Consider the following 26,558-nt stretch of genomic DNA (forward strand, 5'->3'; position numbering starts at 1 on the left):
TGCACTTAGATCTTGGAGGCCATCCGTAAATTACCCTCATGCGCATTTCTCCCCATTCGTAGATATAGGTGCTGCTAGCGTGTGCGCCTACGTGTGTGGCAGAAAAAAAAACCGAAAAGATGAAGATGCACAGAGTAGCGTAACACAGATGGTTCTAGTATGGTAGCTCAGTGAGCACCGCAAATGTGCGACGCAAACGAGCAATAATGGCATTAGCATCCAATCGAAATGAAGCGGTGGAGTCTGCATCACTATAGTCATCAGTGGAAATCGTACGTGATACGTGAATGACAGCAATGCCGGAATGCTTCATGCCTAATTGTGCCTTTAAAGCCTTTATTCTTCCATTTATTACTGCGCATAACACCGTGTTGCTGACTGGCCGCGTGTCTTCATAACTGCGTAGTTGCCGTCCATAATCGCGTCATAGCCACCAAGGTTTTGTTCGCAGTGGTTGTGGCAAACAATAGTTTCGTGTAGACTCTGTGCACACATCGACCGTGTGCTTTCAGAAATGCGTAGTTGCCATTCATGATCATATCGGCAGGGACCACGGTTTCATCTGCAGCTGTTACAGCAAACAGTAGTTTCGTTTTGACTCGGTGCAAGTGTCGGTCGCGTGTGTTGTGTTTGTTTTTGTCACTGATCTCGGGGGCGTGTGGGTGTGATGAGAAAGGGAGTGACGGACGCATGGCGACACAGCAAATAGATTTTAATTTCACGCTCAAACCCAAAACTCAAAATAAAACTCACTCAAACTAAGACTAACACATTATAAAGCAAAATGCAGACATACTAACACTTGTACAACCTACTTAATCAGTACACGCGTTCTTCGTTCCGCCTGCGTTCGTCCTTGGCGTTTGCTATGCGAAAGTCAGGCAACCCTAGCCTACCGCTGCAACGTTACAAAGAAGAGTCGTCTTACTGCGCTCATCGTTGCACGTATTTCCCACTCCGAAGCTCGTCGGCTCTTCTTCCAAGAGTTCAGTGCTCTGGTCGATTCTGTAGTTGTCTCTGCCTTGCCGTTGGCCCGTCAGTGCGCTTGTCTTAGATGCCGGTGTCTCAAACTTTGTCGGTGACGTGGTGTGGCATTGCCTAGGCCCACCTGGATAGGCCTAATGTCGGGATGCGTTGCAACTTCTTTCGAGTGCCGACGTGGCGTCCCGAGGAATATCGAACGTGCCGGTCTGTCACAGAAGAGGGATCCTCTCTGGGGTGCCCGGTCCTGCCGTGAGAGGCTGCAGCCAGTCCAGGCAGGAGCCTCACTCGAACTTCACCGAGGTCGACGGCCACACCTTGGACGGCCGACGTCACGGACTCGGCCGGACCCCCAAGTCTCCCGTCACCAGAGCATAGCTGACGATGCGACCTTCCTGGCCTGGAGTCACGTCGATATTCCACGGACAGTGCTGGTCTTCCCTTGATTACAGCTCGGGTCAGGCGCCTCGAGAGCTCGTGCTGTTCGGACTGAGCCGTGCTTCTCGTGCTCTTCTTCCTTTTCGCGCCGCAGGCGGCCTCTTACATATGATGGCGTGCCTGCAGAAATGTGTAGTCGCCTTCCATGATTGCATCGATAGCAGCCACAGTTTCCTCCGCAGTGGTTGCGGCAAACAGTAGTTTCACTTTGACTCGGTGCAAAGATGCCGTGGATGAAAAGCACCGTCTACATAGTGATCAATGGACGATTTGTTGGCGACCAGCTCACTGGTGAAAAAATAATCGCGATGTCCGCATGGTAGTGAAAAGCATGTCTCAGATGAAGATGCACACTGTGGCTGCGCTGCAAAGGAAGTCGCGAGGCCCTTGTCGCTGCAAGCGCTAGTCAGTCACGAGATGACGAGAATTGCAGCTTCCGCTCTGCTTTTGGGCAAATAGAAACAGGATTTGGAGATTCATTCAGTGAATAAAAGTATGTTGACGTAGTAAGAATTTGTATGTTTTCTTTTTACCCTCAATAATTTGACATTCGGTTAATTCGGACATTTTTTTCGCTCCCATGAAATCCGAATTAACGAGGTTCTACAGTACTCAAAGTAGAGTCGGCACTAATTCTAAGACTTCTTGTGATGAAAGGTTTTAGGTCTCCCTGTGCGATATGCACTGTAGACACATTCTTTCTCGGCAGGCCTGGGTTGCAGTACTGTCTTGTCTTGGCTCATGACGATTGCACCCAGTTTGATCCACGGGGGTTACACGTCGCCATCAAAATAGCCTGTTCACCATCATTGTTGGCCCAAAACGTTTTGTGCGCTACGCATAGCATCTCTGCTGAGGGGGGGTTTTCTTTGGCACTTTATGAAGCTTAGCAGGGTTCCCTGGGACCAATTTGCTTGAGAACCCCTGATCTACGTACAGTAAAACCTCATTATAACGAAGTTGAAGGGGGGGTCGTAATTTACGTACAATAAAACCTCGTTATAACGAAGTTGAAGGGGGGTCGTAATTACTTCATTATAACCATTGGTTCATTACAGTCACTATCGATTTCTACCCACAGTTAGCAAGCAAGAGAAGGTGTACTCAATACCGAATCTCACAGCAGCCCGCCACATAAAAAAAAAAGAAAAACCACTCATCACACGGAAAAAAACAAGAAAAAAGAACGAACAGAAAGGAATTGCAACTTTATTCGCGCCAAACGACTCATCACTGATCAATCAACAGCACACCAGCTGGCGGCTCACCTCGTAGAAAAAAAGTCCTCGATACATTTTTGCCGTGTCTTCTTCAGGCGAATGATGGCTTTTTGCCAAGCCATACTGGTATCCCAGGAAATGAAAGGGCAGATAAATTAGCAGCATGGGCGGCACACAAAACATCAATAGCTATGAAAGTACCTATAAAAGATTCTATCCACAGATGTCGCACAGCTTTCAACTCGAAGTGGCAGGACGAATGGGACTCCAGGGCACACAACAAACTTCAAACCGTTCAGCCTATTCTACAAGAATGGAAGTTGTGTTAACACCAAGAACGTTTTATTGAAGTGATTTTATGTCGTCTTCGTATCGGACACACACACTTGACCCACAATTTTTTACTAAGAGGAGAACAACAAGTGGAGTGTGAACAATGCAAGGAACATCTCTCTGTGAATCACATTTTAATAACATATCCGGTGTTCGAGAAAGCAAGACATAATTATTTTCGCGAACTGTACAAAACACTAACACCACTTCATCCACTTATATTACTATCAGAGCATGCACTAGTACCCATTGATGACGTTTTTAGGTTTTTGGAGGCCATGAGTGTTGTAAGTAAACTTTAAAGGAAGGTTTCTTTTTTTTCGTGTTTTGTCGCAACAAATGTAATTTTTTATCGTATCTGCGTGTAAGTAAGTCACATAAAAGCTTGCATTGTGAACGTGCTCTTCGTTTTCAAAATATGACCCGTGACCATATGGTCACGCTGGGCCCCTAGGCTACAGCGAAAAGCGGAAAGTGACAAATTTTATTTCGGGCCTTGATACATCGCAACCAATATAATTACGGACCTGTGGGAGATCTATTTACTGTGGTATGGTTTGAAGCATGGGATGTAGATGCCGATGCCACATTTAGTGAGCTGTGTGCGCACCGTGCTGTTGCAGTTGTCTCCAGCGCACCTGCGCCTTTTGCCGTTAGTTACGGCTCCAACAAAGTGGGCCACTTTGTCATATTCTGCAGTACACAAAGCAATGTCACCAGGCTTTGACATTCTTCGAGACCAGGTCCTTTCGGCTTGTTGTCCCATCTTGTGAGGTAGCCGAGTTCAATTTGAGTGAGGTTGGACCCTGTGCTGCAAATAAGCGCCCAACCATTGCTTATGGCCACATCCCAAAGCCAAGTGAATATTGGCCACCACCATTTCTTGCCACGAATTGCCATCCCGTAAACCCCTATGTTTGCACCGAGCTGGTCTGTGCCTCCCATAGAGCAGTTATATCGGGCAACAGCATCTGGACGAGGCACTTTGATCTTCTTCTTCTGTGCACATGAATGCCTGTCTGTAGATGACATGAGCTCTCTGTGATCTCTGTGTACATGAGCATCATGTACGGTGCTTGCAATTATTACAACAGAGTTGTCCATCCAGCGCACGCCGATTATCCCGTCGTCGGAAAGTGCGTGCTCTTCGTACCCACGGGGATGGCGTTGGACAATATAGAGAGCCCAAAGGCCCAGCGTGACCATATGGCAACGCGTACACTAACACGCTCGTAAACAAAATAAATGAAAGTTATTCTGCCACAAATTATCACAGGAAGTCACATATTCCATGAGGTGTACGGAGACATGTGGATCATGCTATTGCTGAAATGAATACCGAAATAAATGAACATTTCCCACGCCAACATTGCACCTCGACGTGCCAAACTGCAAACCACTGTTTTCCACGTTCTTGAGCAGTTCCCAAATAAACATAAACAATTTCTGCCACCTGTTGTATGTAGGCTGTACCCTAAGCTCTCGAAAGGCTCGTTGGGGCAAGTTGGGCGTGGGTTTTTTGAACCTGTATAGATTGAAAGGCTTCATGCACATCTGCGTGACCATATGGTCACGCTGGTACCTCGATACCATCAGGGTACCTCACGCTGGTACCCTGATGGTACCTGGTACTATTGATTGAGCACTACCCTGTGGCTGGCGCACCATAGGCATAGTCGCTTTTGCGCCATTAAACCCTACATAACTAACTAACTAATAATTGAAGCCACTACCGGCGCCATTTTGATAATCTTGCCGTCACGAACCGGTGCTCTTGCACGCAAATCTGCTGGCAGCTGAAGCCACCACCTCGGCATCGCTAGGCCTAGCTGCTTCAACGTTCGCTACGAAGCTTCTTGCTGTTCGGTGCCGTGTTTTTCATAAAGGGGTCCTGAACAATCCCTTGGGCTTGGTGAAGAAACTCAGTCTGCAGGCAGCATGTGCTGCTGTGAACATCTCATCCAAGTTTTGCTGTCATGCGCACCGCGTGGAGCTTTGCAGTCAAGCGGAGCGCTAAGTTGCCTTTCTTTCAAACGCTCTCTTCTCAGCAGAAGCCTGTTCCTCACTCGATTCTTTACACTTTATTTCGTAATACAGTGGAATCTCGATGATACGATCACGGCTAATACGAATTTCCGGATAATACAAATTTTTCTGTGGTCTCGGCCGAGCCCCATTACTTTGCAACGTGCTAGAGAACGGTTGCTACAAATGGATTTTTGACCCGCGTCGCTTGATACGAATAAACGCCGCCCCACCGACGGCCTCGAAAGAGAACAGCGCGCAGTGACGCGTTTTCTCCCTTTCTCTTTTGGTACGGAGGCACAGACACGCCGCCGGACAGCGCGGAGCCCGCGACTGGGCATGAAGAGGTTGAAGCGGTGGCGCTTTTGTTGCTTTTCCTTTTGTGCTTTTCCCCACGCAGGCGTGGGGAAGCGCGGCCGCCGCAGCGAGCGAACGTTCGTGCGGTCTATCGCTTCAACGGAAACTGAGCGGCGTAAGCACAGCGCATACAAAGGTCAGAGCCGTGTGGAGATCGCTTTCAAGATACGGTGTGCGCGACAACACCGACAGAGGGCTCAGGCGCAAAGTACAAGAACGCATTTGTTGGCAGAGTAGAAGCCCCCCCCCCTCTCTTCTTCCCGCGCTGCCTTCCCGCTTTGCTCCTTTCGCGTGGAAGATTGCGTCGCCAGTTCCCCTTGCGCCACGCATTTGGTGCCGCAGCACAGCGTCGCCCCCCCTTCCCTCCCATCCCCCCACGGCCTTTCGTGCGACGGAAGTCGCGTTTGCTCTTGGCTGTGCGTTCACTCTCCGTGAAGGTGCGCGTCCCCCACGCGGTTTCACTCGCACATACGGCGCGCGGCGACGATTTTATCGCCCTTGGACTCCAATCGTGCTTCACATCTCCTCATCACCCTCGTTGATCTCCTGTCCCATCGTTGGGCGCACCTCGTTGAGAAGCGTGCTCACTACCGACGCCCTTGTCGGCGAGATTTTCTTGCGGAAGCTGGATTATAACCGGTATTTCGTCTCATGCGGCTGCACTGTAAGCGGTATGCGTATACATGGAGCTCTATTGGAGGGTAAATGGGAGTCGGAAAAGGCCGCGTTGTACCCAGTTCTGCACTATAAACGGTTACGTCATAAGTGGTCTATACTCCAAATGCTTGTTACGTGCGTGTGCCTGAGTGAGTTCACCTGTGTTTTAACTGTGTTTCGATGATACGAATTTCGGCTAATATGAATATTTTTCGTGACCCCGTGAGATTCGTATCATCGAGATTCCACTGTATAGCAGATTCCCATATGTGGCTGCTATTGGCCAATAGCTAACATCAATCAAGAAGGGTGCTTGGATCCGTGCACTTCTTCCTATAGTGTTAGTGTGCATGATTATTTATGAAGTTTAATAAACAGGCTGAAGTAAATGAAAATATGCTTTCGAATTTCTATAATAATTACAGTATAGACCACTTATAACGTAACCACTTATAGTGCAGGACCGGATATAGTGCGGTCTTTTCAGACTCCCGTTAACTTTCCCATAGCACTCCATGTATACACGTATCGCTTATAGTGCAGTTGCGGGAAACGAAATACCGGTTACAGTGCGGCTGCCTGGGAGTACGGAAGTCAGCGGAGACAGCGAACGCTCCCCTCAAACGGGCACCCCAAGGAGTGCTCGAGGAAGAGAGACGAAGTGGAGGAGAAGGGCACGTAGTGTGAACGAACAGCCAGTGAGGCTGAAACCAGAATCTTGAGTGCGAGTCGTGAAATATCACGGCGCGCATAGCGAGCGAGGGCCACGAAACTGCCAACGCCGGCCAACGAAACTTCAGGGAGCGGGCGGCGCCGGCATGGCACGGCGAAGGGCGCACGCGGAGACTGTGGAATGTGAGGGAGGAGGGCGGCAGGGAAGTGGACTTCACATCGGCAACTCCGCCGTTTCGGTGGCTCCCCTTGCCCTCCCTCGTAGCTCCCTGACTTTCGACTGTCACCGTGCAAGCCCGCCGCCGTGCACGCGCCGCCACTCCAGCCGGCCCAGCGCCAGCTCCTCGAAGTTTCGTTTTCTGCCGCTATCGGGAAGCGGGCATTTGCCGGCGTGGGGCAGCTTCGTTGGCCGGCCTGGGACAGCGCTGCTGCTTCCCTCTGCGCTGTAGCCGCAGCGTGCAAGGTCAACAAGTGACTAGAAAGTAGAGGAAGCATAAAGGAGAAAGGAGGGTTCACTGCCATTTTCTACGCATGGCTACGGTAGCGTGGCTCAGACGTCGGCACGTACACGCATGTTCCGGTGCAACGCAGAATCGGCGACCTTGCCATTTGAGAGAGGGTGAAATTTCCGCCGCATTTTTTTTCTTTCTTTTTTTGGTTTTATTCGTGCGCGCCATTGAGGGGTCTCTCCTAAGCTTTTACTCTATGGCGGTGCCGGAGCAATGCCGGTCGGAGGCGCCGCTGCGTGATTTGGTTCGAATTAACGTGATTCGACTGTAAATTGAATGCAAACGTTCTAGCCTCATTCTTCGACTGTTCCATGTGCACATGTGCGGTGCACATGTTTGGCATATGTGCGGGCCTTGAAAATTGTTGCTTTGGTTATAGTGCGGTACCGCTTATAGTGCGGATATTTGTGACTCCGGTGACTTACGTTATAAGCGGTCTACACTGTACATACTTCCGGAAGAAGCTGACCATCGTGTGCTCACACTCTTCCGCGGCCGCCCATATAGAAATTAAAGTTGGGCCACCCTGCTTATTGGTGTTGTAGCTGTCAGATCTTGCCAATTTCGACTAGTTTTGAACGCTCAACTAGCCTCAAGCCACACAAAAATTAAGGCAAGACGGCACGCATGCTTGCCAGCGTGAGCTCCCTCCTGGGAGCTCACGCACGATGACTGTTAGCATGCACTCAAGCCCTGTGGTGCACTAAGCAAGCGTTGCAGTTGCATGTAGCTGCGGTCTGATACGTCGCGCAGATACCGCGGCCGCCGCGGATGCCGCGACGAGTTCGCTGGCTGAGCGCACTGCGGTTCGCTGAGGACAACCGCATCTGGCTTACGTATGGCGCATCGTAGGCGCCAAACGATATAAGGGCCTTATATCAATGTGTGTACTTATTTACCTTTTTTTGGTTTCCTTGGGTTTCGTATTTAAGTTCCTTTTCTTCAACTGCACCCTCACCTTGTAGTTGTGACTGCCTTATAATCTTATAGATACGGTACATTGTTTACAAGCAGGCACTCCATATCCGTGATACTGCCGCACGTGCGTTTCTTTTTGCAAGGCACGCGATGACTGATAGAATTTGGTATAGCCATCTAAAAATTGATTACTGCAAGTTTGTCATTCGTTTCGGTTTTCTGATGGGTGCGCACGCACCACTGATCTTGCTCATGGGTGCTCGCTTGGCATGCCTCACTTTCTCTATGGCCATGCATTTGTTCTGGGGGTTGTTACTCTCAATGATTCACATAATTTTCCATTCTTTTGACCCTCTGTTAGTGGTTCAAACATAGATTGGAGGCTGCCGCATTGCCACTCTTGCTGGGGGGTACCCTCAGTGCAACGATAAATACGGAAAATGAAATTGAACGTAGCAAAATATGGGTCCTAGTTGTGTCAAGCTATTAAAGGGTAGCAATAAGTTGTGCAAGTATTATCACATTTGTAAAAAGTGAGTTATCGTAGTTTATCAAACCTGCAGCCAAGTCTCACTTATAGGCCATGGCATACCTTTGTCACAAGTTTGGTGATGGCTATCACCATCGTATAAGAGTGCCACACAATACAAGTTGGAATCAGCTAGCACAAGACAGGGGTAATAGGCGATCACAGGGAGAGGCCTTCGTCCTGCAGTGGACATAAATATAGGCTCAATGATGATGATGATGATGGTCGATGTATTCAACAATAAACCATTTTCAAACTGCACACACTAAAAATTTTGTTGTTGCATTATTGTCATCTTAGGGGCTTGCGTTTTCTCAAAATCAGTCGCTCTGAAGAATTTAATTTGCAATAAAAAATATGACATTGGGGGGGGGGGACATTTATTTATTTATTTATTTATTTATTTATTTATTTATTTATTAGTTACCTGCATTGCCCCAGGTTGCAAACTTAACTAAATACATGAACAAATTATTTCAATGCATGAAAAAAAAGCATCAATTTCTGTGATGCTCGATGGCAAACAGTTCCAATCTCAAACAGTTCTAACAGAAAAGGAATAACGGAAGGCGTCACCCTTACAAGAAAATTCCCTGACCTTCAAACAGTGGTACAGTCGCTTAGATATGTAGTGTGGCGCCTGGATATATTGTTCGCTGTTTATACCTGTGTTAGAATAATAAATAGTATAGTGAAAAAATTTAAATATGATATGCCTTCTACGATCCTTGAGCTCTTGCCATTTACCAAAAAATTTCGAAAAATTGTCCAATTTTCCGAAAAATTTGACTCTGAAAGGGTAAAAGCGTTGAAATGTTGGGTGCATCCTTTGTAAACCAAAGTAGTGCATTGAGAGTTGAAAATGAAAAAGGACAGGACTCGTTGAAGGAAAGCCCAAAATTTATAAAAGCCCAAAATTTATCAATCCGCGAGTTGAGTCTCACTTATAGGTCAATGGCATACCTTTGTCACAAGTTTGGTGAGGGCCATCACCATCGTATAAGAGTGCCACAGAATGCTGTACATGATGCATGCCCATGAGCAAAAGTGTACGGACAACAGGGTAGCCGAAAAAAAAACAAATTTCTTCATAATTACCATGCATAAAGCGAAATTCTCAAGTGCATTGGAAAGGTTGCAGTACCAAGTTTGGACAGCAGTCCTCAATGTCAAGCTACATTCACAGGCAATGGAGAAAATCTGCTTTAATGTGCAATCCATGGTACATATGCTTTTGCTCACAGGTCTACATAGCACTTGGATTGTTGGTAGCACTACAACTTTTGTCTGAGAGAGTGATGATGTATCTTTCTTCGCTTGCAGTGCCATTGACTGGAATGATGAAGCCTTGGTGAAGGGTCTCTATAACGTGTACCTCGGAAGCTGTGTTCCCACTGTAAGTAGCACGCGTGCCTTTTTCTGAATCAGCGGTAGCTGCGTGGGTGGGTTGCTTGTAGAGCAATCTCGTGTAGTGTGAAGCACTGTTGGATCAGCATTTACAGTAGAATGTTGTTGATGCTATCCGGTTAGGTACAATTTTCTGGTGCCAACATTTGCGATCCAGAACACAAAAAATGACCCAGTACAATTGCGCTTATTTTTTACCTACTTGTACGTTCCTGGAAAGCACAATCTCTCGGCACCAACATCCAGTAAATCACCAAACTGTAATCGTATGATATGTTTTCTGGCTGCTAGATCCCTTGTGAACAAAAAACAGAAAAAAAAAAGGTGCTAGGTGCAAGGGATTGAGAACTGTAGCTGCCTGCTACAGCAGCTTCCCTGCAGTATTTGCCCGTCCATGTCATGTGATAACTCCGGTGCGCACTCAGATTTCTATTCTGGTATCAACAAATCTCCTCGCAGTTCATTGCACACCACATTTGCAGCTATAGCCACCAACCCAATTGCAATAAGCTTCTCCACATATTTGTGTCACAGCGCGTGGGGTGTAGTTCTGTTGGAAGCATACTGCATGCTTTTAATAGGCGATAACGCAAACACGCTTGTGTTCCTTGCTGCAGGTGGCAAAAAGCGAGCGTCGTATTTTGCTCTGGAAGCATCGTCGGCATGTTATTCTGGCATCACCCACCAGCTCGATTTCTATTGGTTTCCAGTCGCCATGTTAAAACACTACACAGTAGAAAAATGCCAATGTGTCTCTCTAGTCACTCGGGCCACGCCAGGAGCCGTATTCTATAACGCTTCGGTTTTTGAAGCATTCAATTTGGCAGTGACGTCATGTTTGGGTGGTCTGCTGACGTAATTAGAACGTGAGGAAGAAGAGGCCAAGCAGCGCATTTTTTTTTTTTCTGGAAGTGAACGTCACGAGTTAAGGGAAAATATAGCAAATTAGGAGTGCTTCTTAGTAAATAAAAAATAATTGCCTCCTGAATTCTTCGTCTGCCATCTCAAGCGTGTCTTTTCGATGTCGAGGTCGTCGTCGTCACTAACGCACTAACGCAAAAAGCACTAACGCAGGCGCCACAGGGATCACCATCGTCATCATTTTGCTAGGAACATCGACCTCGCCTGTGCACAAGGCATGGACAGGCTCTGCACACGGCACATGGTGCCTTCGAATCACACCGAAGCACCTCGCGCCACTTCGCTTCGTAGCAGACAACAATTCGGTTTCCGCATGATTGACACGTGCGTGACATCATCACAATATGCGTGCGTGCGCCGAGGCGATGAGTTCATCCAGGCGGCGACCAATCGCTGCTCGCAAAGCGAATTCTTCGAAAACTGAAGTGTTACAAAATATGGCTCCAGCTCAACATGCGTCGGCGTCTCGTGACGAAATGATTCCCGCTGAGTGGGCATGCCAAAACTTCATGCCAAAATGCCCCGCGCGAGGAATCTTCTGACCCATGTCGAATTTGAGGAGTGAAAACGTGAGCTTGCCGAAGCCGCAGAAATGACACTGTGCGTCTTGAGCTGCTCGAGCCCCACCAGCTCTGTGCACATTAGCGTCTCGTGCTGCAATGATTCGCGCTGCGGTCAACGTCTGATTTTTTTGTGCTCCATAGGTGCCGCGAAAACACCCGAAACATTTGGTATTCTGAAAGAATGAATGCATGCTTTTTAAGGTCCTCAAGGGCTCAAATCGCCACAGGCACATCTGTGGTTAAAGCTATGTGCCACAGGCACATAGCTTTAAAGGCCTACCAGTGCACTCATTAGGCGGATTGGTGCTGATACTGTGACAGCATCAGGGGAGCAACAGTTGCGCCAATTGCACCATTTTGATACAATTTCGTATTTTTGCGCTGAGCTGCGCCAAAACCGTGATACATGTTTACATTGCACCACGCTGCACCAAAACGTTCGACCAGCCGCGAAATTTCTCGGTTATACTAGTTTTTGCAGGAAAGAAAGACCGCGTTGGCAACCTGCAGCCTGGACATCGCCACAGTAGGTGCCAGTAGCGCAGACGAGATCCATAGACATACCCAGACAAGACGGTGGCGTGTCTGAGGTTGGGCGCCGAAGAATATTTTTGCTGCTGGTTGCAGTGCAGCGTGTTGTATATGCAGTAAAATCTCACGGAGACATTGAGTGCGCGTTGCTTGCAGTAACGAAAGCAGTTTGCCATTGCCGCGTTGACGCAACAAGATCCTCGCCGTATCCGTGCATGCAGTCACGAGCTGAGCGGGTACGAATACTGCACGGCAAACTAGCTTGCACGGTACAGCGAGGAACCCGGCACTCACGGCGTGAGCTTTGTAGGCGACGCAATGCACAAAACTAGCAAGGATTCGGTTCCACGCGTCAACAGGCACTGCGTTGCAGGGAAACGACGCAGATTTTCGCTGTACACTGCCGAAGCGCCAAAAGATTGTCAAACAGTCGCTGCATGTTTCGACTACCGCCGGAACGTCGCAACATGTCAGAAAAAAAAAGGGGGGGGGACACCATTCGCGGACTTTCCACATGTTTGGCGGAAAAAGTTGGTGCAGTGCACTGCTGGGATGCGATCGAGGTCGTTCGGAGCGCGCGTTCAATTTCACCGGGCGCGGCCTAGGTCAACCATGCACGGCAACACTGAACGTGTGCTCCGCACAATGATCTCCGATCGCACCCCTGCCCTCACCTACGCTGCTAATGTGAATTACTGTATATACTCTCGTAATGAACGCACTTTTTTTCCCAGAAATCCAATGCAAAGTTGGGGTGTGCGTTTATTATGCAGGGTAAATTTTATGGCGTTCTATGAGTAAGCGTTCTGTGTGAAACTGCTCCAAATTTGGGATTCAGTGCTCCAAAATGGAGTTTTTTTTTTCTCGGTAACCAGCTCCAAATTTGGATTTTCCTGCTAGAAAGCAAGATTTTTGTGCTCCAAAAATTGCTCCACATCCTATTCTGGCTGTTGCAACACTGCAGGATACAGCGAGTGCACGCTTGTATAATTAAAGAATACATATTGTGTCCAGTGGCAGTGGCCCCTTTTCATCCTTGGTATGCTTCATCGCAATGCATTGCATGTGCTTTATCGTGTAATATCCTTGTATTGCGGCGAAGCTTTCTTTTGGGAATCGGCATTATGCCATGCCTGACCCTTGCTGTACTTTCTGCACTACGTAGCCGTCCATGAGGGTGACAAAGGCGGAGTTGGTGCTGCTGACAGCAGCAAATTCTTTCACTGAAAAAACATGGCAACGAACAGCCGAAAGCTTGGTAGCAAATGTCAAAACAGCTAGGCCTTGCATTGCCACGGTGGTTACGGGCTGCCAGCACATTGGCGAATGAGAGCGCTGGCTTGACGCTGCAAGATAATCAGAATGGCGGCAGTGGTGGCTTCGATTAATGGTGGTTTGGACTTACGGTCACGGCAAAAGAATCGGGGAAACCAGAGGACGAAGGGTTTTAGCGTCCAAAATTTCTCACGTCTTTAAACATTGGCTCTATGGGATTCGTGGCGGTTCCGCAAAGGCACCTGAATTACCGGAGGTCTCCAAGAAATCTTGCGACCATAAAATCGTTCATTGACTGTGCATAGACGTCGATTGCAGTTGAGTATGCGAAACTTTTTAGTGACTTCGAATTGTACGTTTTCCCAGTTTGTACGTTTTTTCTCGCTTTATTTTTTTGCCAAAATGTATGCACGAGCTTCTGCTGCATATATCTACTGAAATCGGATGATCAAAAATGACACGGTAATCCTGTGTTAAAAGAAAAAGAAACAAAAGACTAACTTCTTGGGGTGTGGGAATACTGGAGCATTGCCAGATTTAATCGAATAGTGAACTTTCGAATAATTCGATTCGCAAATCGAATATCTACTGTTCGACAGATTTGGTGTGGAGACCCACGCAATGCTGCATGTGCCGCAGAGCCCCTTATTCTTGGTACTACGCAAACTAGCGCCTCACTTCATTGTTTTTAGCTTGAAAGGAGCTCCAAGCGTGCTGTGAAGGGCCCCCCCTGTCTAACACCATCACGGACATTGTTTCTGCAAGCGGCTAATTCTGCCCTGCTGCATATGCTCCCTGACATAGGCCCGGTGCGGGTATCACACACATGCAGTGCATGAATGCTCCGATTCTCAAAACAGCACCGCGTCGGCCAGGGCAGCCTTTGTCGGTTCAAAGTTTTACCAGGACGACCGGACCGATCGAAACAATAGCGCAGTGTGGACAGAGGGAATGGCAACAAAAGCAACACATATTTCGTAAAGTGCGAAAGCATGTGCAAAGATCAGGCCGATGAGCCACCGGAAGGCACGCAGCTTGTGTTTCAACAGCCGTCAGTTTAACCCGTACGCGTGATCTTGGGACTGATAACTGATGAGCCACCAGTGCCGGATGATTGTCGCATTGGAGACCCTACCGCAGCTGCATGGAGCTTTGACAAGCGTTTCACTCTGCTGCATCTAGTCTTGTTGCTCAGTGGTGGCAACACGGATATTATTCCCCGCCGATCTGTGGTAAATAAAATGGAAAAAGAGTGACGGAAAGAATACAAATGATGCAACGATGACGGCACGTCGAGCAGACGAAAGCTACTCAGCCTGTGAGCTTGCCTCAACCAATGGCTGCTTCCGAAACAGGAGGAGTCAATGTTTATTGGCTGGAGCTTCAGGATAAGGCGACGGCAGCGCCACCGCAATATTAGTGTTTTTTGCATCACCCTCGGCGCTTGCCAAGGCGTCCGTCGGACCCACTCCCTCATCCTAGTACACTGTAGTAATGGTTTAGTGCCGAATTGATGCACATGCATTTGCAGCGGCTACATGAAACTCTGAAAGCTGACAGACCGCTTTGCAAATGAAGCAAATGTACAAGATGGCAACTAAGTTGCTCATGGTCGCTATCTTTGCGACACACCGTACGGTGCGGCCTCTCGTTCCAGATGAGATATTCAGATGCACCTCAGTCTCTATTTGGTATCTATTTGTGGCAGTCTGCAGTCAAGTTGGGTTGCCCACAACAGCTGCATTTCACTGCATCAGGATGGGCAACATGCACTGGGGAAAGCAAAACACGATTAACGAAAAAAATTCAGCAATTATTGCAGCACATGATTTCAAGGCCGAGTTGAAAGAGCTTCTGCAAGTTATCAGCTAATGTTAGAATAAAATGCAATACTAAAATGAAATTTTTTCCTGTAAATTCATTTTTGTTGACTACTTAATTTTCGAAACACTTTTGCGATGCCGTGCAGGTACGAAAAGAATTGTTAGTGACTGTATGCATTATTAAAATAGCTGTCAGTGGGTCTACTCTCCCCTTGCGCCACCTGTGCTGGATTCACGGTAGCTCATTTTGTGGGGATGCGCGACCCCACAATTTGTAACTCAGTTTCAAATGACCATGTGTGTCTCCACAGTACTCTCAGGAGTACTGACTGCCATGGGCTTCGTCTTAGCCGCACGACTATGTCAGCCGTCACTGTGCATAATTTGCTGAGCTGGGCCTACAAAGGGCACAAGTGCTGCTCTGCCAACGCACACAGTTGACAGCCCAAGTTGACGGAGGACAGGTTTATTTGCCTCCGGCAACACTTGACGCTGTGCGTGTGTCCAGTCACCTGCCACTAGCACATTGCTGCGGGAGGAAGGCTTCTTGCAGCCATTGCTGTATGCGCTTGCAATGACGAAAGGGTCTGGTCATCAGAGTGTAGGCCAATCTCTGCCAGCATTCACCCCTATTAAGTGCAGCCTGGCATATCATGTGCAAGACCTAGGCACTGCTTTTCGGCTTGAAATTCCGAAAGGAGCAACACGAGGCTCGAGCTGAAGTCTTGAGCAGTTCCCAAAGGGGCGTTGGATAAAGTAAAAAGTGTGTACACATTTTGCACGATCCTGGAGAGGTCTTCTCTATCTTACGTTCTGGCAGTCCTGCATGTTGCGCTGTGCATAGCTGGAAGAGCACGACTCCTGTCGACAGTTGCTCAATGCAAACTTCCCACTGGACCTTCTGGGGTAGAGTGACAGCTAAGTGACAGCCCTGTCCCAACTGCAGGTGGAAAGTGGAAAAGGAGCATAGATGGAATAATTGTGCTATCATATGTGTAAATGAACGTGGGCATGTTGTCACTTTAGAAGTGGCAGCAGTGTTGCAGTTTTCAGTGTTGCTCATTGGGAGGCAGGTATGTTGGCAACACACTCAACAGTGTTCAGAATTAATCACTATTACAATGCCTCAGCAGCAGCTTTCACAGTGACTAATGAAAGCAGATGCTTCCTAGCTAGGCAGTCACTTTTGACCACCTTGCTATGAAGACTGAAGCAGGTATAACAGGAAGGTAAATTATGGAAACTGACACAAGCGATCGAAACAGAATGACATTTTTTTTTACTGGCTGCTTTTGGAATCTTATTTGTGGCAGCGACGTGAGTGCTCACGGCATTCAACAGCGATAATTTCTGAACGCGACATATTGTGCACTAATAAGAGACACATACAGTTAACCTCGTTATGATGAAATGGGTTATAATGATGTGTACAGTTAAACCTCAATATAACAAAATTGGTAAAATTGTCAATTTGCTTCATTATATCAAAATTTTGTTATGTTGAAATTTGATATTTTATGCAATGGAGTACAGTCGCCGATAGATTTCTCTCAGAGAGAAGACGCTTCAAAATTTTCTTAATTATCAGGCAATCAAAAAAAGCAAATTTGAATGAGAAAGGAAAAATTATTTGTTGAATTTGAGAGTCGTCGACGAAATATACGGTTTCATGCCGTGTCGACGGTATCGTCACGTCGGCAGTAGGAAGCGAAGCTAGCCACGCTTTCGCGTCCACTCCACCCGCACGGCTGATAGTGTTACCTGCAGTGGGACGACTCTATCGTGAAAAGCGCTGACAGCAAATGCTTCGTCTGCCTTGCTTCAATGCATCACCAAAACTTGAGATTACGTAACCTCCAGCACTAAAAGCGCAGGAAGACAGCGCACAGTACCATGCTGTCTCAGCTCGGCCAGTCTTTGCACACTTGGCACACTACCTCTAAAACAGGGCGCACGAGCTGCGAATGTGCTCAGCCAAGCACAGGTATGGCCTAGCTTGTCAGAGTGATTGTGAAGAGGAAGGGGCGCTATTTTCTACAACCCTTGAGGGAGCGCGACTAAGCACCTTGGAGCAGGTGAGGGTGGGTTACAAACTAGAAAAGGAGATGAAAAAGACCAACCTGCCTCATACCCCCCCCCCCCCCCCCCCCCCGGTGTCGTGAGCGCTTCATCGCATTACGGTGAGCTTGCTCCCCTCCCCCCTTTTCCCCTTGCTCACGTGGAAGACTGCGAATCGAGCCACTATCAACCCACCAGCGTCCACCCTCACACGCTTTCACTTGCACCCAAAGCATACAGCACGTGGCGCACGATAGGATGTTATTGCACTTGGACTTTCAAGGAAACATGACGCTACTCCACTGCGGCAGTTGCTCTAGGGCGTGTGGCATGCGATTTGAGAGAAGCGTTCGTGAGCAGACACGTGTAATTCAATCATGTGACCGTCGGCGTTCACCGAAGTTTCCATTTATTTCTTGGTATTCCATCGTGGTGGCAGTGAAATTCTGTTAAATTGAAATCATGTTTAAACACACTTTGTTATACCGAGGTTCAACATACATGGTGTTCTATGGACAAGGAGTCATACAAAATTAAATACTTCGTTATATCGTTAAATATTTCGTTATATTGAATTTCGTTATATCGAGGTTTAACTAATTGTATTTCTTAAAACTTTTATATAAACACATGCCCTTAAAATCTCATTTTAATGAGGCTAAAGTTTCCCAGAAGTGCATGTAATGAATTTTTATTGCAATAGCAATTATATGGACACTCCAGGCGCATTTCTGCTGTCACCGTGAGGTTTTGTATAAAGTCCAAGGGCAATAAAATCGTCGCCACACGGCGTATGCTGTATGTGCGAGTCAAAGCGTGCAAGGGTGATCCGGCAATTGCGGCTCAGTCTCGCCCATGCAAGGGAGGGAAGTGGGAAGGAAAGCACACCTTATGTCACGCGCAACGTTCTGGAGGGGCCCGTTTTACTGCGGGCGGCCCCGCGGCCGCGGGCGCGCGCGTGTCTGCTTGGGCTGCTGTATCTTTAAAGTGATCTGCATCAGGGACACAGTCCGCCGTGCGCTGTGTTTTCGCGGCTTAGTTCGCATTGATGCGAGACGTAGCACTAAGGTCAATTTACTCACTGCTGCTGCCGTGCTTCATCACTTCATTTGACAGCGAGTTTCTGCGATCATCGAGTGAGATGTTTTCATGTTTTCTTGTGCGCGCGAGACACCATGCTTGTTAATTTAGTTAGTACGCATATGTTTACAAGTTTATACGGCCAATAACACTACTATCCTTACTTCGTATAGCTGTCCACTAATTTGCTATCGCAATCGATGCTTCGCCTTTCGGGCTAAACTGCAACTTTTTTTTTAGTTTAGTAATAAAAATTTATTTATCCTTCAGTGCTGATTAGAATGTGGCAGCACGTGTTGCTGCAAGCAACTATGATGTAACTATGATGATCATGTAGTAACTAGGAAGTAACTACTATGTGGCCTGGCAGCACGCCAAACTGGCCATACTACCAAATCAGTGGGCATGGCTTCCATGATCAGGCAGCACGCCGTGCGTGCGGAACATCTTAGAGGCATCCTCTCAACTTCCTCACTCTGGCAACTTCCTTGCTCTGTGCTCATGGAAGCTCAGGTGTTTCCACAGCTGACCTATTCTAGCTTGTTTGAGAAGTCCAATAGGTGCCATCTATGCATAGGGAGAGGGGCTGTAGCAATGGACATCATTGGTGCACATATCTTCTATGATGTTGATAGCCGAAGAGAGTCTGCCAACATATCTGCAAAATGCTCAGTGTCAGGGTGAGAGTAGTCCATCAAGTAAGACAAAAAGAAGTTCAGTGAGGAGCGGAGGCTTTAAGGGAAATCTAAGGCGGTGTAAGGTAACGAGAAATTTTCTGGCAGCTTTGGTGTGGCTTGTGGTACAATAACTCTGTGCTGTTTATAATATAAAATTCGATCAGCCATAAATTTTGTAAAAAGCATGTTGGCTACAGTGCAAAAAAAATTGCAAAGAGTGAAAGGCAATATTTCAGTGTACTTTGGCACCCGAGAAACCTGTTCAGCACATTTTTGAGTCCTGAGCCGTTCGCTATTTTGAGATCTGAAATGTTAGGTCACTGTGGGTACTCTTGCTTTTGTGGCTTGTTCATTGTGCTGGTTCAAGTTATTGTACAGAGTAACTTTGTTTTTTCTTCCTCCGATTAGCCTTTGGTTATGTACACAAAGACCTGCCATGCTTGCTTAGTGGCTGTGGGGTTGGGCTGCTAAGCACGAGGTCATGGGATCAAATCCCAGCCACGGTGGCCGCATTTCGATGGGGGTGAAATGCGAAAACACTTGTGTACTTAGATTTAGGTGCACATTAAAGAACCCCAGGTGGTCCAAATTATTCCAGAGACCCCCACTACGGCGTGCCTCATAATCAGAACGTGGTTTTGGCATGTAAAACCCCATAATTTTTTTATGTGCACAAAGAACCGGTTTGAACGAGCTTGAACATTTTTTTTCTCACTCCAGAGCCAAAGTGAGACTCAACTACTTTCTTGTTACAGAGCAAAATGAGATGTAGGATGGCAAACACCTACTTTATCTGAATTGGAAGATTAACCAGGATGAGTGAAGTTCAACAGCCTGGCGAAGACTGCATGTGAAACTATTGGGCAGACATTCGATGGAGTGGAAGGGGCAGAGTTGCTGTGTAGCAAATGCTAAGCAGGCGGCAGCATCATGACATGACAGTTATGTCATGACTGCCTGTTGTGACGTGACAATTCTGTCATGTCCTGACGAAGTTTCACTCCTGTGAGTGGCCTCTGGGCTCTAAATGTGCACCAGAATGAGGCTGAGTGTCAATGGTGAAGCGCTGTGGAGGAGAGAATACGGCAGAGCACAAACCAAATGCCTAGCACAGCATTTTCTCTCTGGGAAAATATTCCCTGCCAAATAGAACAATCGCTAAAGGCAGCCAGAGGAGGTAAAGGCCATTCAGGTCTGAGTGTGTGCCCAAGAGGTACAGTACATAATTTTCTCACGCATCCCATTGTGCCTTTCTGTTAAGGAGCTTCCCTCTTCCGAGGTTTCAGCGGCTTGCCATTGTCAGATCAGATAATACTGGAAGGATGTCACGAGGCCTGTCTGGGGAAATGGGTGAAGGAAACGAGTACGGTTTACTGTGGAAGTGTGACACGCAGAGCTCCTCAGTCCACACCATCAGCATGATGACAGGGGGAACAAGGAACAGATCATGTGCATGATGATGTCCTCCACCACTTTGCAGGGCTCCTCTGCTCTGAGCTCGGACCAGCGCCGCACACCTGCTGACACCCGGCTCCGGCTCAAAATCCTGCCGTGCCTGACCAAGTCGAGCCGAGCTGCTTCCATGCTGCCCCTTGCACTAATGGTGGGTTTTGTAAACAACCTGGGCTACGATCTTGTCATGCTTTGGAAAACGAGCCGTTCCCTTAACCACTTAAGTCTCTCAGTAGGTGGTTTGCAAGCCAGAGGTCAAAGAAGGAGAGAATGTAGCCAACAAACAAGAGGGTACAGCCCATGAAGTTGACGTCATCATATCCTGCACTAGTCAGGAGCGATATGCAAACTGCAGAATGTTTCCGCTTGCTGAAAAATATGTTATGCGTTAACTAATGTTTAACAAGTTTTAAAGTATAAACATGCGGTGCCTGGTGTTTATGCAATACTTCAAGGAATTTATTAATGTAATTCTGATTCGTTCTTAGCCAACTGGTAGCATCACAAGTGGAAGAAAGTTGGCGAATGTTTGAATTTTCAATTGCAATGCTGCATCATGTGCTCCCAAGAGCTTGCACGACACATCCACTGCCTGCACTTCCAAAGTAGCGAGTGCATCAGAACCACGTTGTAAGAACATTTAGGTGTTGACACTGCGCGTGTGCGATCGTCCAGAATATGTTCGCCAGCGCGCGGGCGCACCAAGTAGCTCTGCTGCGAGCCGATAGATGGTGCCGCGGTCAGCGGTCCCAGCTTAGCAGCGCCGGCGGCTTGACATTGCTCTGCTTCCGCTAAATTTTCGTTCATAGTAGAGTGAGTAAAACTCAAATCTCGAAGGAAATTTGTTATTTCAGATTAAGGGATAAGTGTACCGGGCTTAATGCTTCGCTAACATGAAGGTTCCTTGTGCAGGGTGTGAATGACGTGAACACGGATCGATCGGGCAGCACTCAAAGCCCACTCAAGTTACGCTTGCGTGCACAATTTGTTTCGTCCGGTCTAGCCGTTCATCCAAGCATAAAAAAACAAAAGCGTTAGCCCACGTGCTACCCCTGAATCAGAAGAAAATAGTGACTGCACCGGAAAATGTTGTATTTCATGCTTATCGCTGCTTCCATTCACACTCGGAAAACCATTCAAGCATCGTTGCACGAATTCAGTGCGGCCGCGATATAAATTGAGAAATGAAACGGCGCAAGCTTGCGATATGCAACGCACTAGAGCAAAGTGGCTGTTCATGGCTAGAACTTATGAAGAGAATGCACATCAGCTATGTAAAAACTCTTTCAAATGGGAATTTATTAGGCGGGACGAAGACAGGCGTCGTATCTTGAAATACAGCATCACTAATACAGTTTACTGATGAAAACCTGAGCAAATGCCTTTTTTATTTGATTTCTTTCTTTCTTTCTTTACTGATGTATTTAGGACAATATAAGAATTGTCCTAGGGGGCACAGCTAAAGGCAATACATTGCCTGACTGGGCCGTGCCACCCATACAGCAGCAGCAGCAGTATGACAGTACAGAAAATTTTAAAGACACATGTGAAAATCAATTATACTTATAATAAACAGATTGATCGCAAAATTCAAAAACGGAAAAGAAAAAAAAAAGTTAAAGGCAAGTACAACAGTCTACGTTAAGTGGAACTTCATTTTTTTTCGCTTCAAATGCTTATAAGATGCATGTATCTTATAGCATCTTATAAGCATTTGAAGCGAAAGAAAATGAAGTTCCACTTAACGTAGACTGTGTATATTATTCATTTGGCTTTCGTTCATTGAGGACTGAGTGGCTCTTGCGAAGATGTAAAAAAAAGAGGTGACTTTCTTTTTTCTTAAATTGCATTTGAGAATATGCCAATGTAAGCGTGTTTGACAATGCATGCTACAGCCTGTCCACACGTGCACTTACACCCACCCCACAATAATCTCATGGACATTTTTTTTTTTGTAAAGGCACAATACGAAAAAAAAATTGTGCATGAAGAAGCTCGATAATTTTAATAGGGGTTAATCATCCTAGAAGCTTATGCTCTCATACCCTCCCACAATGAAAAAATGTTGAATAAAAACATGCAAGCCTGTAATATACACTGCACGCTCATTGTAAAAAAAGATCAGTAGCCAGGATGGAACAGATTTGAAAATCAGCCACACATCTGCACAGAAAGCAGCAGTATTATACACGGTGCACAAAAATGTAAAAATATGCAATGTCACGTAGCTGGACAGAAATGTAGTAATGTTGTTGCCGTCCCTTGGAGATACTCAGATTATTTGTTACATCCAGCCTAATTACATAAGTAGTCTTAATCTGTGGCGGCACGGTGCGGCGCCGCTTCTGCGCCTGCGCGCAGCGTCGATGCTACTAAACCGAGCGCCAGCGTGATAAGAACACTCTTGCCTGACAGAAGATATAAACTGCATGCGCTCCCGCAATCAGGCAGTTGTTGTTGTTACGTCTTTCGTGTGGACGCATTAAAGTTATGTGTACCCACATCTGGTGACCCGGAAAACGAACTTACCGCACCGCCATGGCCGACCAGGAAGCCCTTGCCGCTCTTCGCCAACAAGTACAACATCTTCAAGAGCAACTTCAGGCCCGACAACAGGTAATCAAGAACCAAGAGCAGCAACCCAAAATAAACTGCACTCATCTGACAATTCTGCACAGCCGCGCTCGGGCCACACCCCCCAAAGCTCTGCTCCAGCAGGCGCCACCACTCCAGCGGCCACTGCCAACACGCACGTCTGTCGCGTCGCCGTCAAGCTCCCAATCTTTTGGGCAGAGTCACCCGGGGTGTGGTTCGCTCAAGTCGAGGCGCAGTTTTCCCTGGCACGTATCTCTCAGGACCGGACGCGCTATGACTACGTCGTCGCCCACCTAGACTCTCGATACGCAGCTGAGCTCCGCGACGTACTCGCAAGTCCTTCAGCTGACGACTGCTACCTGCACATGAAAAGGGAACTAATTCGGCGGCTTTCACCTTCAGAAGACAAGTACGTCAACTCCTTCAGTACGAAGCACTCGGTGACCGCAAGCCATCGCAGCTCCTGCGCTTTATGCGTGCCCTCGCGGGCAGCACACCTGTTGACGACTCCCTCCTCCGAATAATGTGGCTTGACCGTTTACCCTCTCATGCTCAGGCCATCGTCCAGGTTCAGCCGAATCTGCCGTTGGGCCAGCTTGCCGAAATCGCCGACCGAGTCGTCGAAGCCTCTCCACCGCCAAAGCCTCTCCACCGCCACCACCCCTTTTCGTCCATGCCGCCGGCGCCCCACAGCCCACCCCCGAGCTCGATAGTCATATCGATGAAATCGCCCGTCAGGTGAATTCTATTCAAAGGCATCTGGATCAATGCTCGACGTTGCGTCCCCGAAAATGCCCCCAAAGCCGAGGCCGAAACACAGATTCATCGCAAGAAAACGACGACGGCTGCTGCTACTACCATCGTCGCTTCGGTGACAGAGCCCGGAAATGCCAACCACCCTGCTCAGTTGGAAGTCAGGGAAACTTCAACAGCAGCCCGTAGAGACGGGCGCGAGCTGCCAACTTAGAGGCCGTTGCATTTTTGTCACCGACCAAGTCAGTAAGCGAAGGTTCCTCATCGACTGCGGTTGTGACATCTGCTGCTTTCCCCGAGCTTTCCTGCACGACAAGTGCCCTTGCACGTCGTTCGAGCTAAGTGCGGCGAACCATTCAAGCATTAAGACCTACGGCACGCTCCACCTCAACATCACCCTCAAAAACCTACGCCGTGAATGCCCATGAAATTTCGTCATCGCCGACGTTGCAGAGCCAATCACCGGCTCCGACTTCCTGGCGTACTACCATCTTTTAGTCTACTGCTGGCATGACCGACTTATTGATGCCACAACAGGCCTCTCCGCGCCGGGCCAACGCTCGACCACCCAACAGCCCAGCGTTAAAGCTTTCGCCGTTGAAGATCAGTCGCCATACCACACCATCCTCGCAGAATTTCCCGACGTGACATGACCTAGCGGGCGTCCTCGAGAGGTACGCCACTCAACCGTGCACTACATCCGCACTACTCCAGGCCCCCCGGTCTCTTGCCACGCCCATCGCCTAGCTCCGAACCGCCTTCAAATCGCCGAAGCAGAGTTTGAAGCGATGCTCCGCGAGGGTACCGCCCGCTGCTCGGAGGGGCCTTACGCCTCACCGCTTCATTTGGTGCGGAAGAGGACCAACGGCTGGCGCCCCTGTGGAGATTATCGCGCCCTCAACGCCCGTACCATCCCAGAAAGGTACCCCGTTTGTCATATACAGGATTTTGCCCACCGCTTACACGGCAGCACCGTATTTTCAACTGTTGACCTGGTAAAGGCCGACACACAAATTCCTGTGAATCCAGATGACGTCTCGAAGACCGCGATTATCACGCTCTTCGGCTTATTCGAATTCCCTTTCATGAGCTTTGGCCTCTGCAATGCGGGAAAACCCTTCCAACGCTTTATCGACGACATCGTCCGCGGCCTAGACTTCTGTTTTCTCTACCTAGACGACATCCTGGTCTTCTCCCCCAACGAAAAGGATCACCGCGAACACCTTCGCCAACTGTTGCAACGCCTCGACAGCCACGGCTTACTTATAAACGTCCAGAAGAGCATGCTTGGCGCTCCTGTCGTCACGTTTCTTGACCATCAAATTTCTTCAGAAGGGACTACATCCTCGCCTGACCGCATCTCGGCCCTTAAGAACTACGCGCGGCCGGTCACAGCGAAAGACCTCCGCCGTGTTCTGGGCATATAGGCGCTTCATGCCTAAAGCCGCCGCATATCAGGCCCCTCTTCATGACGCGTTGGCTGGCCTACGAGGCAACCACCCTGTCACTTGGACACTACTTTTGACTCAAGCTTTTGAAGACTGCAAAACTGCCCTCTGCAACGCTACCCTACTTTCGCATCCCAAGCCAGAGCCAGAGCTTGGGCCTTTTCACAGATGCCTCTAGCACCGCCGTCGGAGCCTCGCTGATGCAGCGAGTGGGCCAAAACTGGTGCCCGTTGGCATTTTTTTCGAAGAAACTCTCTAGACGAAAAACACCCTCGTCTACAGGCATTGCCGATGAAACTTCCGCCCCTGCGGAGACAAAATGGCCAGCCTACTAAAGAGAACTCCTCGCCATCTACGAAGTGGTTCAACACTTTCGCCATATTCTCAAGGCACAGCACTACACCATCTACACTGACCATAAACCTATCACTTATGCCTTCTCCCAACGATGCGAAAAACTTCCACCGGTCCAGCAGAACCAACTGTCCTTTATCACCCAGTTTACCACCGACATCCAACACATCGGCGGAAAGGACAACGTGGTTGCCGACGCACTTTCACGCGTCTCTGCTGTCGAGCTGCCACCCGTTACGACTGACACCCTCGCCAACGCTCAGAAAACGGATGCCGAACTACAGCAGCTCCTCGAAAACGGCTCCTCTCTTCGACTTCAACAAGTCGCCATCCCTAGGTCGACGGACACTCTCTACTGCGACATATCCACCGGACGAGTGAGACCATATGTCCCTTCGCCGCATCGCCGCAGCGTTTTCAACCAGTTACACAACCTCAGCCACCCCGGCAACCGCGCTTCTACACGCCTTGTGACTGACCGCTATGTTTGGCCCTCAATGCAACGGGACTGCCGCACCTGGGCACGCACGTGCATTCCATTTCAGCGCGCCAAAATCACCTGGCACGTCACATCACCGCTCGGGGCATTCCCCTTGCCGTCGGAACGGTTTTAACACGTCCACATCGACATCATGGGCCCCCTTCCACCAGTCGGGCCTTACCGCTACTGCCTCACTCAAATATTATAATTAGATTAAAAGTGTCAATGAGAAAATTGTTGAGCAACATGAAAGACTCCCGATACAGCTTTCTATTGCTTAATACGTGCTACGTAGAAGTGTTTTTCCGAGCGTGAAAAAAGCCCATGAATACACACAAAGTGCCTCGAGCGGCTGGTTGCGCGACAATTTTGCGTGTATTTGCGGGTTTCTTTCACGCTCGGAAAACACTTTTATTTATCACGTATTGAGCAACAGAAAGCTGTATCGAGAGTTTTCCATGTTGCTGTGCAATTCCCTCATTCACATTTAATCCGATTAAT

The 26,558-nt window shown here is 48.2% G+C and overlaps 1 protein-coding gene and 1 long non-coding RNA gene across 3 annotated transcripts in view; one reads left to right on the forward strand and one right to left on the reverse strand.

Moving 5' to 3' along the window:
• The window catches only part of LOC119441336 (proteasome adapter and scaffold protein ECM29-like), a 345,050-nt gene that overhangs the window by 39,453 nt on the left and 279,039 nt on the right, over positions 1–26,558 (forward strand). For both annotated transcript variants that reach the window (XM_037705954.2, XM_049661154.1), the window contains exons 6-7: positions 9,963–10,035; positions 20,455–20,577. In XM_037705954.2, the coding sequence (XP_037561882.1) occupies positions 9,963–10,035; positions 20,455–20,577 (196 nt within the window). The remainder of the gene's footprint in view (positions 1–9,962; positions 10,036–20,454; positions 20,578–26,558) is intronic.
• LOC125942915 (uncharacterized) overlaps positions 1–26,558 on the reverse strand; it is a 176,086-nt gene that overhangs the window by 12,198 nt on the left and 137,330 nt on the right. The gene's annotated exons all lie outside the window — the stretch shown is intronic.

Source organism: Dermacentor silvarum, chromosome 2 (genome assembly GCF_013339745.2).
Source record: "Dermacentor silvarum isolate Dsil-2018 chromosome 2, BIME_Dsil_1.4, whole genome shotgun sequence".
In the NCBI taxonomy this organism is placed as follows: domain Eukaryota; kingdom Metazoa; phylum Arthropoda; class Arachnida; order Ixodida; family Ixodidae; genus Dermacentor; species Dermacentor silvarum.